This window comes from Pseudorasbora parva, chromosome 5 (assembly GCF_024679245.1).
Source record: "Pseudorasbora parva isolate DD20220531a chromosome 5, ASM2467924v1, whole genome shotgun sequence".
Classification (NCBI taxonomy): domain Eukaryota; kingdom Metazoa; phylum Chordata; class Actinopteri; order Cypriniformes; family Gobionidae; genus Pseudorasbora; species Pseudorasbora parva.
The window spans coordinates 21,278,861-21,292,076 of record NC_090176.1 but is presented as its reverse complement, the minus strand read 5'-3'; the positions used below and the strand labels follow the sequence as shown (position 1 = coordinate 21,292,076).

Here is a 13,216-nt window from a genome sequence, read left to right as displayed (position 1 = left end):
AGCATGTCATCAATGTCTTGCTGTATCAAAATATCACTTTCCTCAGAGATGGTCAAGTTCAGTTTGTGCATGATTAGGCTATGATATAACAAATTTTTTTTTAAATACTGTATCCTAAATTGTGGATAATTAATATATCATATGCTGAAGTACATTTCTGGCTTAAAAGAAAGAAAGAAAAAAAACGTACAGAACGGAAAACCGTGAGCCTAAAACCGTGATGAGAACCGAACTGTGGGTTTTGTGAACTGTGCCCCTAATATGCTCCTAAAACACAATCATCCGTTGCAGTTTGCATCCATTTTATTTATTGTTTTTGGTACTTATTTAAATGCATTTTTTTAAACAGACTGAGAGTCCATGCTTTTATTGTTTTTGGTTGTTTTGGTTCATTATTTTAGATGAAAATGGTCTCAGAACGACAATATTATCGTTTATCACAATAATTTATTGGCCAATTTATCGTCCAGCAAAATTTGTTATCGTGACAGGCCTATCCATGAGAGAAGTTTGTTTATCTACAGTCCCAGTTACCGTCAGTTCCGCCTGACAATGCACATGTTTGGACAGATGCAAATGTTGGGGGTGTGCATATAAATGATCCCCAATCCTTGCGTCACGGTTGGGTTTATGTTGAGAAGCACTTTTTTTTTCTGGTGTTTTTGATTTACGAGATTTACATTAGAAGGAGGAGGCAATGATGTTTGAGACAGTATGTGATGTACTGAACTCTTATTATTTCACTATGGCAAGGTTAATTAAATGTTTAATTCTAGGGCACCTTTAAATCTTATATTTCAAATGATTTAATTTTAGTTGACAAAAACAATACTACCCTAGAGAACAACTTAACTCAAGAAAAAAGCCTGTATGATCACTCTGGCCTCCCTCTGACGTTCTCTCTCTCTCTCTCTGTCGCTCTCTCTGTCTGTCCACCACTCCTATTCTCTCTGTAGAGAAGTTGGTAGCCTATCAGAGGGAGTTTCATGCCCTGAGGGAGCGTCTGCGCGTGGCAGAGCACCGAACCCTTCAGCGCTCCTCTGAGCTCAACGCCATCCTGGAGCAGTTCAGACGTGCCATCGCAGAGACCAACGGCAGCAAAGATGCTCTCTCCAACTTCTCAGGTTACTGCATGTTAATAAGTACACAAATGAGTTGTGTGTGTCATTATTGTCAACGTATTATTGTTTGTCATGCAGTGAATTGGCACACATTCCACATAAATTAGTGGGAGCAAACATGTTTTGTATAGCTGCGTCCTTCAAGAAATTAATTTATTAATACATTATTATTCCCTAGACTTTTTCAGTGGCCTTGGTTCTGGAAGTATTTTGCCTATTTATTTTTCCCATTTAGATAAAAAAAAGTCTTTAATAAAGACTTATAAGCCATGAACCAAAGCAATCCAGCTGTGAGGTGAATTATAACATTGAACCAAAACTTCAAAAAGTATTTAAAAATTAGACGGAAAAAAAGGAAAAAAAAACCTACAAACCTGTGAAGTATTGAAAACAATATAACCTGAATGAAAAAAATGGAGAATGTATTATTATTTTAAAAATGTTGGTTGTGTTAATAATCTGAAATAAACTGGTTTCTTACAGATGAGACACAGAAGTTGTTGAAGGAATTGGCTCACAAAAAGCCCCTTCAGGTGCCAAATATCTACCACCACCTGCCTCACTTGCTCAACAATGAAGGCAGTCTGCACCCTGCCGTACAGGTGGGCCAGGGACGTACCGGAGGTGAGGAAACAACTTACTTCATCAACTTTTCAATCTTTTCTTATCAAACATTTGATAAATCAACTGAAATAGCTGTATCTTTAAAACTAAACAGCTCATTACTGACAAAAATGTTGAATAATAAATATTGAAAATAGTGTTTTTGGAAGGGCTGGCTGGGTACTATTGAATATTGATTCAATCTTTTAAGCCCCGTTTCCACCACAGGAACTTTACCCAGGAACTAGGAACTTTGGGTGGTACTTCGTGTGTTTAGACCGCAGGAACCAGGGTCTAAATGGAAGTTCCGGGTAAATATTTCCCCCTCCAAACGGCCCTGCTCGCAAGGTAGTACTTTTTCAAAGTTCAGGAACTTTCGAGGGCGGGACTTGGGCGCTGAACATGCTGATTGGTGGAGCTCACGCAGCATTTTAGTTCAACCGGCATTTTTAAAAGTCTTTTGCGAGGTTCGTTCTGCGTTCAGTAAATATCAGTCTTGCTCTCTGTCTGATGGTGCGCGTTTGTCTCAGCCATCTCACGTTCAATGTCCGTAATAGCTGATAATAATATACATTGTCATTTTAAATCTAGCTTTACAAGCTTTCTGAATATGCTGCATGCTGCTGAATCTGCATATTAGTGCTCTTTTCTGTCGTTGTTAATTACCTCTTTAGTAAACCTATACATAACCAGCAAAAGCAGCACAGCTTGAATCTCTTCCATACTCGTTATTAATTTTTTTTCACCATGTAAACGACCTGACCGATTACTTTTAAGTGTGTGTCCTTACATGACGTGACGGCGCGCGCCGCGCTCATGTTGACAAGAGAGGAAAGTACATTTTTCTGAGGGGTAAACTTTTTATTTCGTAAGTTATGAAGATAATGTTGGAGTAATGACACAGCGTATATTGCCCCGGGCAGTTTTTACTTTAACTGCGCCTGACAGAAGATTTTTTTTTTCTGAGATGATTATTACACTTTACAACAAATAAATAGCTATAAATAATACTGTATTAGTCCTGGTGGCCGTTAAGAGTTGCTATGGCTACAGTTAACACAGTCCAGCTGCTGGAGAAAACAGCGTTGACATTTTTGATGCGGCAGACAAACTGCATGTGACAAAATGATTGCGATTGAAAGTCATCACATGTAAACACCAGATCGGTTTAGATAACGTCTCATGTAAACAGTTCACTAAATCTTTCAATCGGTACACTTAAAAATGATTACTGTCCTTCACTGATTTGGAGGAGCAGTCACGTGCAGTCCTACATCACCGGACTCATTTGCCTAATCTTCTCGGAACTTTATCGCGGTCGAAACGCAGACAGCTGCAGGTCTGGGGGGGAGAAAAGTTCCTGTAAAAAAGTTCCTGGTACAAATTGTTCCTGGTAATTTTGGTGGAAACGGGGCTTTAGTTTATGCTGTTTTTAGTTGATGTCAAAAATATTGATTTCGATATGTAGTAATACTGAAATATCTGAAACAATACGATACTCCTTTTCTACAGTATTGATACCAGCTGCGATCTTACCCTCTTAACATGAAACATGCGTTTGTCAGGTCTTAAAGGGACAGCAGTTATTTGTTATTTAAAATACCAAAAAAATATAAACGATCACTTACTGCACTTGACTGATTAAATTGTGTAACTCTAATGGATTCTTCTGTATTTATTTTTTTACAAATACCCAATGCTATTTAAAATTGTATTACTTGGTTTTTTAAAATTCAGTTTCTTACCTGAATTCTTACCTGAGTCCAGTATCGTGACAACACTAATGGTAATATAATAATAGCATGTAAGTTTCAGAGCTGAAAACATTATTTTATTGCTAAGCAATTATTGACACCAGGCCCAACAAACGATCAATCTCAGAATATGCCAAACCTTTATATCATCTTGTGGTGATGAACAATGCCTGATTTTGTAGCCTCGCCCACCGAATTATACCTGACTTGACATAGGCCTACGTAGCTAAACCAGATCGAACTTCTAAGCAATAAACATGGCGCATAAGCTTAATTTGGATTCCAGTATTGTGAATCGATGGATTAACTTTATTTTTAATGAATATCCAGCTCACGTGGGGAAGACATTGCACGTTTGTTCCTTCATTTCACCATAGATTTGTTTGTACAAGAGACTGGATTTGCAGACAGGATGAGATTAAATGAATGTATTTAAGACACACACTAATGTGAGTAAAAATTATTTTTAATATGTGATAGTATTGCATCGATACATATCGTTTGATATCTATTGATTAATGTGTAGATGTTTAACTAAAAATACCTTAGTACGCTGCCAAAGGCTGAAGGCTCCTTTATTTGTGGTGTTGTTGATTCATTGTGATTTGGGATCAGACTCCGACATGTAGAAGCCAGGGCTCACAAAGCCAATCGTCCCGGGGCTATGTGTTTTCCAGACGGGCTAGCAAAGCATAAGCCCGACCTGCCAATGGGCTATCTTAAATAGTGTAATAACATTTATTTCTTGATGTGTGCTGTTCACTCTCTTGACGTGATATTAGAAGGAAAAATACAATCCCATAAGTTTTGAAGAGTGAGGCTTGTGTGTGTGCGTGTGCGTGTGCGTGTGCGTGTGCGTGTGCGTGTGCGTGTCAGGGATGGAAATTAACTTTTTTGTCCACCGGCCACTTTGGCTGGTGGATTTCAAAATCTACCAGCCACTCAATGTTTTTACCAGCCACTTTCTTGTTTTTAACCGACAATGTGTAACTGCACGTGAAAATTAATACTACAAGCTCTACAATACTTAAGCTGTTTATTTAATCTCAAATCTCAATGAAATACTGACATTTTTTCACTCTTATACACACACAAACCATGAACTGATATACATTTCATTAAATGAGTAGGGCTCTATGTTCTCTCTCTCTTTTTTTTTTTTTTACCTGGATGTGGCATTTGGATGATTCTTTTATGGCTTCCAGTTTTAGGTTTTTAGTACCAACAATGAAACTACTAGTTTTGGCATCTTCTGAAGCGTGTTGACGACATACCGAGCAGAACATTGTCAGTAGGGATGCATCGAAATAAAAATTATTGGCTGAAACCGAAGCACTAAAAGAAATTATGCCAATTATCCATTGCATTTATGGCTAATGCTATGACTGAGTAACTTTACTAAAAATCAAGGCATTGCAATTGCATTAATTAATATTAAAGTTTCAAATAATAAATCAATTACAAATTATGCAAATATTTATTTAGCACATTGCAACATCAAACAGTATAAAATAAAATTCAAAGTAAAATGTTTAACTTGATCTCACTCATGTGTACATTAAATAATAATGTACAGGTCTACTAGCCTACAGAAATTTAATAAAGTAATCAAATGTAAAATAACTGCATATTTAACTGTTTAAATGAAAGATTATTCCTTATTAAACTTACAAAAGCTATTCAATCAAGAGCAGTGAGTGATGTCCTTCTCGTTTGTTTGACATTAAACAGACAGCAGTAAAGGCTACTGCCCCTTTAAGACCTAATAGAGGGATATGCGTCATCTTTCACGACTGTATAAAGTTCACTTAAGGCATATTCAGACTATGTCTGCTAGAATTCTCATCAAGATGAACATGTTGGCATACTTTTTGTGTGAGTTTGTCCGTTTAAGCACAAGACTTGAAAGAGAACTCAATATTTGCGCGCTGTGAGACGGGTGCGCGCTTCCGGATGACAGTGACGGATCTTCTCTCAGTGCGCGCGAGTTATTATGGTTATTATTCGCGTCTTCTGGCACTACATCCGGGTAATGACGGCGAAAACGACTGGTCATATTCGGACATACATAGTGCGGCCGCACTCGCATTCATTGAACACAGTTTATAAAGAGGGGAAACAGTATGCTATTTTTATTTACCCGCCACGGTGGCCGGTAGGTGAAGCGAGTTTACCCGCCACAACGCAAAATCACCCGCATTTGGCTGGTGGCGGGTGCTAATTTCCATCCCTGGTGCGTGTGCGTGTGCGTGGTTTGCGGTTATATCCACCAATTGGTCAGGTCAAGCAATACAAAAATAACAATCCTATCAATCACGAGTGGATGAGAGATAAATCATCGTGTTTGTTTGATAAAGATATTTTGTGAGCCCTGTGAGCGATTCATTCCGGTTGTTGTTTTCCCACACGCTTTCAAAACAATTCCCAAATGCACTGACAGGGGAGCTGAAGCTCATTATAATATGCAAATCTTATCCAATCCTATGCTTGGGCGTTTACTTCCAAGTCTTCAGTGCGGCATGCCCATAAAAAACATAATTTCCAGGAGAGCGCCTCAAAACCAGGGTAGAAAATAGCCTAATAGTTATTCATTATAATGTTTTAGAATGTGAAAACCACGCACACGTTGCACAAGTTGACCTCAGACAACAGTTCATGTTCATGACACCTTTAACAATTTAGCACACCTCCCATTCAATAAATCACAATAAGCGTTGTGCTTCAAACACACGTAACGTTTAATCTGAAACAAAGTTTTACTGTTAATTTTATTATGAAGTACAAACAATGAATGTTGTTGTTTTTGTGCTCTTTAATGTGATGTGACCAAGCGGCAAAACCAAAATTACAGGTGTGAAACCTCCCTCGGACCATGGTCCGGACGAAATTTGACCAAACTGAACAAAGGCTTGGTTCGTTTCTTGTATGAAAGCATTTTCTGTATAGTTCGGACTTTCAGACCATTTACAGAAAGTTCTGGTGTAGGATTAGTGAAAAAACAGATTAAACTCACAGCACATGCAGTGATGGAGAGCGCAGCATTTTAAACAGAACCGCTTGTGTAGTCAGCTCGCGTGAACAGTGTGCTTTGCTTGACTATTTATTTTTTGCTAGCCTGTCTGAAGTAGCCTATGCTGAGTTTCGGTTTATTTATGAGACCACTCCAGTCAGGGCTGGACTGGGGCTAAAATTCGTCTCTGGCATACCCAGCACATCTGGCCCATGAGTTCCCTGTGGATGTTTTTTTGGGGTTGCGGTCTTAAATTGGAGTATATAAATAATACTAGGACAAGGATAAATAATGATAGATATTATCGAATTTACTGCAAATGCACAAACTTAATATTGCTTTTTTGTCACATAGAAATGCCCTTGGCAGTAAAGCACTGATGATTTTGAGCTAAGATGCAGTAAAGTAAATGTACTGCTTTTAAATGCTGTCAACATTTACTCACTCTCGTCATTCCGAACCTGTATGACTTCTGTGAAACACAAAAGATGTTCTGAAGAATTTTGGCAACCAAGCCATTTTGGTTAGGCTACCATTTGAATATTGAACAAAAAAACTGACATTTTATGCTACACAGAAATAAATTAATTTAGGTTTGGAATGACATTAGGGTGAGCTGAGGAATTAAATGATCAAATTTTTGGGTTGAACAATCATATTTTTCAAGAGTTAACACATCATTTAAGTAAGACACTGATATAGGGCTGGACGATATGGCCAAAATTCATATCACAATATTTTTCTTAATTTCGGTCGATACGATATAATTCCGATATCGATATGAAATATATAAAAGCTTTAGAAAAAACTACTAAGAACTGCCACAAAGGATGTCTGTACCTACAAACTTCTGAAAAATGTATTTGCCAAGTCTATGAATAGTCATCCTATAAAACTATATAATATTTTAGAAATAAAACCAGTACAAATAAATTAATGTTCACCTTTTATTTGTATTTAGCCTTTATATGAACAAGAAATGTGAAATCAACATCAAATAAACATAAGACTCTCACTTTATTAATATTAATATCTTTAAGTTTAAACTATAACATAGGCTGATTATATTATTCTTAATATAGATTAAACAAAAGTGCTTCAGCCAGGATTCAGATATTCAGAATATAGCGGATGGATCTGCTTCAGAAGGTGGATCTGCTTCACAGCGTACAGTGCTCCTATGCCGCAGACGCAGTTTATTGAGCATTTTCTTTAAAGTTTTAAATTTCAGTGAAGAACAATTCATAGCGCTCTATTTTCCATTTATGCAAAATTATAGCATATATTTAATGCTGCATTTATTTAATTAAAAATGCGGTAAACAACGTAATACAGTGAAATATTATTCTGATCTACATCATCTGTTCACTACGTGAATATATAGTAAAGTGTCATTTATTCCTGTGATCAAAGCTGAATTTATCATCATTACTCCAGTCTTCAGTGTCACTCATCATTCTCATATTAGGATTTGATGCTAAACAAACATTTATGATTATTTTCAGTGTTGAAAACAGTTTTGTTACTCATGATGCTCCTTCATTGCTTTCATATATTGTCGCAATCGTCTGACTGTCGTCACCTTTCAGCTCATAACGATTGTTTTCCTTCAGCTGCAGCTCCAGCGTGACAGTAGTTCTGCGAATCCGCTTTTGGGCTTTCTGTGAGAGAGCGTCCTCCTCATATTTAGATACGAACAAAATGACATTTCAAGCTAGCATAGATTATTTTTTGTCTCTGAAATTAAATCTTGATGTATTCACGTTGGTTTCTATGTATACACTTGCCCGTGACCTCAAGAAGCGCGCAATCAACCGAGGTTAGAGAAAGCGGTCTTTAGCGTCTCTGTTAACTTGCCCGCCCTCGCTCCAGGTAACGCCGTTTGGAAACCCGCTCGGAGCGGGTCGACTAAGACCGGTGAGACCCAGTAAAAGTGCGGGGGATGAAAATACACTTTATTAAAAGTGCGGGGGACACGTCGAACTACTTCCACCCCACTGAATTAACGTTAGTCTTTCTTCTCTTATCAACGATTTCTTTCTCCTTACTTGTGGAAGTTCATTCAGTCACATTTGTGTTGCGGTCAGGGAAACTCTTTTTGTAGCTTAAACTTGCCGCGTTGGATCTATCAGCCTACTACTGCTGAGCACTGACTGCGTTTCTGTGGTGTACGTCATCGCGCAAGTAGCCAATCATGTTCTGCTCTTTCTGACGGCTGCGCCCTGAACGTCAGTCAGTGAGGAATACTGTAATATATTTATCGAAATATCGGAAATGTGTTTAAAAATCATATCACCGTTATTGAAAAAAATTATATCGCGATATATATTGATATTGAATTATTGTCCAGCCCTACACTGATATCTATCTTTCATGAGGCTATTAAATTTCATTAAATCTAAGAAAAGTTAATAAAACTTTTAAAGAGGAAAAAAAGCTTTGTCCTTAATTCATGGGATCCAGACTTTAAAACTGTTTTATAGACTGTAGTTTAACTGTAGGCCAGTTTCATTTAAATGTAAGATCATGGTAGTCACAGGATAAAAAACATAGACTGTAAAAACCGTGCTTATTATATGGCTATATGGTTTCTAAAATATATATTATATATTATATTTGTGAGTAAAATATATTATTATATATTATATTTGTGAGTAAAAAAAAATAAACACCTGTAGAAAATACGAAAAAAAGCCTCTATAAAAGTGATTTATATTCTGCAATATTAATTTAAGTAATATAGCAACATTTTTAATAAGTGTTTCTTCCAAAACACCATATTTCTTCGCTGTTAGCTGCAATGTAAATTGTGGTGTATTGCCGTTTTCCACTTTACGTCGTCATGAATACATGCTCGCGGCTGTTTTCAGCTGATTCAACACAGAACCTGTAATGTTTCCATAGCATACGATTGTATAAAACAAAATTCGGAGTCAAAGTGCCGTATAGATCAGCATTTAAACGCAGCATACGCTCGTCAGCGGCTACACTGTGCGGATATTCGCCTTTTGCAGTTCCATGCGCTCAAATAGTAAATAAATAAATAGAAAAAAGCGCCTAATATGGAGGGGAGGTCTCTCTCGCTTCGGCTTGTCAATTCAGAAGACAAACCAATGGGCTGCTGTCGGTGCATGTTGTCAGTGGTACAAAGTGTTTAAAAAACACTACCGGCCCCAAAGTGCGTCGGCCCAGATGCCAGATTACCAGTCCAGCCCTGGCTCCAGTTCATGTGCAACGCAAATGATCGCTTCGTCACGGTTTGTCTGCTATATTATTTATTAAAGCTTATTTATTAAATTCAGGCAAATGATGAAACATTTATTAAAATTAAGATACAATTTATACAAAGCTTTCTACAAAACAAAACGTAATGAAGTGGTCAAAATCATTTCTGACCCGATGTCTTGTATTGCACATCTGTGCGTTTTTCATAATCAATATAACCTAGATGAAATGTAAAAATAAGATTAAATACATTGTTTGGCTAAAAAGTAGCCTAGTCTTCTCCTTTCCTGTCGGCGCCGATAAAATGTTTGCACAATGAGGACGTTCATTTGGTGAATTTGCCTCGAGTATAGTTGGTGCTACAGATAGTAATGCCATAATATTAAGAGTATTGGCAACGATATGTGTCTGTTCATTCATTCTTGTCAAAGTTACCCGCTGAATTGACAACACAATCACAACACAAAAGGAGCCTGGTACAGCCTGGTACAAAAACAATCATCTCTTCAACTTTAATACATACAAAAACATATAGAATTATAACTTTATTTTTATAAAAACGTCCTGTAAAAATGTGTAATTCACAAATCAGTTAATTTTGGTTATCAGTTAATTAAATAATCTTCAATGTTCTAGTAATGTAATGCCAATACTAGTTGAGAGAAAAAACAAATTTGTCCCTTGAGAAAATTTGTCCTGTACCTGATACATATCCAAATTAAGTGGTCTTTTTCTTTTCTTTTTTTTTTACATTCAAGCATGAAAACCTATTCTAGTAAACCCCAAAAACAAAATCAAGACTTGAAGTCTAAAAATCGGTTCCCTTTAAATTAGCACTGAAGTTCGGATGTGCTTCGAATATGATGTAACCATCATTGATTAATGACTAAAATGTACTACTTTTCTCTGTCCGTCAGCCAAGTTCACTAAACAAATGCTAATTACGGTACTGTTATGGCCTTGTTAAGGCTCAGAGCTGTCACATGAGATTTGTTTTTCACCCTCCATTTCTCACATTTTCACCCAAACAGCGGGGTGTTGCTGTCTGCCGCGTCCTTGCTTGTCGTATTGTGTTTCACGCCTGTTGTCTACGGGCTGTCACAGGCCCGGTCAGTGTGTCAGAGCTGAAGCCACAGCCAGCGGCCCTGAATGGAGGCCCAGAGACCTTTTGTCCCGCCTTCACACACCCACAGCAGGCCTATCAGATTCTCGTTAGAGGAATCAAGTCCTCCTGGGTTCAGTGAGGGTTATAGAGAGGACAGGACTAGTATGGGAAATAAGAGGACATGAACGTATAGGAAATAATGCCGGAAGCTGCAAGAATAGGATCCACTTACAATTTTTAAGTCAACAATCTTTTGTTGACTTATGAAACTTCATTTATACTGCAGTCTTGCTTTGAATCAGTGGTTTAAATCAAACTGGTTTTGCTTTCGAACCTTAAACTGGAAATCACATCAGGAATGAATTCATTTTTAGAATTGTTCATAATTTAAAAGTAAGAAAAAATATTTGAACATTAAATGACAGCAATGTTTAAAATATTGTAGAGTTTACGGTATAAAATGTGCAATTATTTATAAAAGCTAATAGTATCATTAAATGAAAATGAAATATATCTTTCATACACTGAAAAAAGTGTTGGATTTACATGATTTAATTGTGTACATCGGTCCCACATGTGAATCAGTTAAGTTAAACGAACATAATTTGTTCATGTAACTTCTACACCATGGAATAAATACATTTTAAGTGACCCAATTAAGTAGTCTCAAAAGTAAGTTTTAAATGGCTCCCTGACATGATTCAGTCATTCAATTTCATATATCATTCATCCACTTCAATTTCATATACTTAAATTTTTACAACTGAATTATTATAGGCCTACCACACTAGCTAGTTGACAAACTTTTAGCTATTCATAGCACACATAAGCATCTTAAATGCTAAGCATTAAATTTAAATGAGTTTGTTACTCGCATTACTCTCTTTTGTGAAAAATGAAAGCTTACAAATGTAGAAGTTCAAATCTAAGCCCTAGCACGTGTTTTTAAAAAAAAAAAAATATTTTAATCCTCCCTGTTGCACATTGTTATAGCCATTAAAATAGTTCAGTTTTGTTTTTAATGTCAAAGTAGTTATATTTTATTTAGTTTCTTTATTAAGTTTATTTAGAAAAATGTTTGAGGCATTTATTTTATTTTATTATTGTGACAGGGAGTTCACTCAAAGCTTTAGCTTTTCAAATCAACTCTTGACTCGTCTTGCCTATAATAAATTCTTTAGATATCAAACACTTCAAGCATCACAATGTTAGTTCTAACGTTTAGCCTACTATCACCATTCTGAGGTTAGGCTCATCGTAGGCAATCACAAACAAAACACGCTACACAATCTAAACAAATAAAAATAAATACAAAAAAACATGCAGGTCCCTGCACCTCTCTGCAAAATTAATATAAATCAATTCCACATTTAACAGAGTTCACATCAACGAAAGCAACAGATGAGCTGCACTTTAGTTTTAGTCTCATTAGTTTTAATCATAGACCGTAAAAAAATATGGACGACTCGACATCATCCGTTTCCGCTTGCCATATTTGAAGCTTTCAGGCGGCCTTGCACGGCGCTGACATCTTGGGACCGAGTCTGCGCAGTAGCGATTTCGGGACCGGAGTTGCGCAGTAGAGCACAGGAAGTAGAGCAGGAAGTACAGTCGCGATATCAAAAGCCCGCCCACACTCTCACAGATGCAGAACAATTAATTATGTTGGTGTGAAATAAACAGTTATGGAAATGTAGAAATTAAAGCTAAAGCTCTAATCTGCTGCCAAAAATTTCGAAAAAAGTCCGTTAGTGCCTCAGTGACAACTTCACTCAGAGAAGCCGTCAGTCTCAGCTGTCAATCATGACGTCACCCCCCCGTTTTTATAGCATCAAATAACTAACTCAAACTAAACTTATTTTTAAAACGAACACCTGAAATGAAATCATCGTGATGATAACTGCCTTCAGTGACATAAACTAACTTTGGGGAAACATTTTTGAAGTGTAATATTATTATTTAGTTTGCCTCGCGTCCATTAGAAAACACAGAGGGGCGGCTATACTGGGACCGGTCACCGGGGGGCGATCGAGGCGCGAAAGCTTCAGTAAATGAGAGGGAGACTGCAGGCTTGGTTTTAATGAAGCTGATTGTGTTTTTAAGCATTTAAGACTTGCTTTAAGTTTCACTTGCAGCAGTTTGCATGTGCTTGTTTTACTAATTTGCGGTGACTCTCGTGTTGCTCTGGCTGCTGCTGTTGGACACTAAACGCCATACTACTGCTTGATTTGAAGGCCTGTTGATTACAATAAATAGGTCTAAAATTATGTTTATTGTGTTTGACTGTTCAATACTGTTAATTTAAAAAGCAGACATAAAAGTAACTTAAGTTACTTTCCCTAGTAACTAATTACTTTTGATGTACAGTAATTGGTAAAGTAATTAAATTACTTTTAAA

The 13,216-nt window shown here is 36.9% G+C and overlaps 1 protein-coding gene across 1 annotated transcript in view; it reads left to right on the top strand.

Moving 5' to 3' along the window:
- The window catches only part of mgat4a (alpha-1,3-mannosyl-glycoprotein 4-beta-N-acetylglucosaminyltransferase A), an 83,111-nt gene that overhangs the window by 23,753 nt on the left and 46,142 nt on the right, over positions 1 to 13,216 (top strand). The window contains exons 3-4 of the mRNA XM_067443490.1: positions 957 to 1,124; positions 1,605 to 1,745. Coding sequence (XP_067299591.1) covers positions 957 to 1,124; positions 1,605 to 1,745 — 309 coding nt within the window. The remainder of the gene's footprint in view (positions 1 to 956; positions 1,125 to 1,604; positions 1,746 to 13,216) is intronic.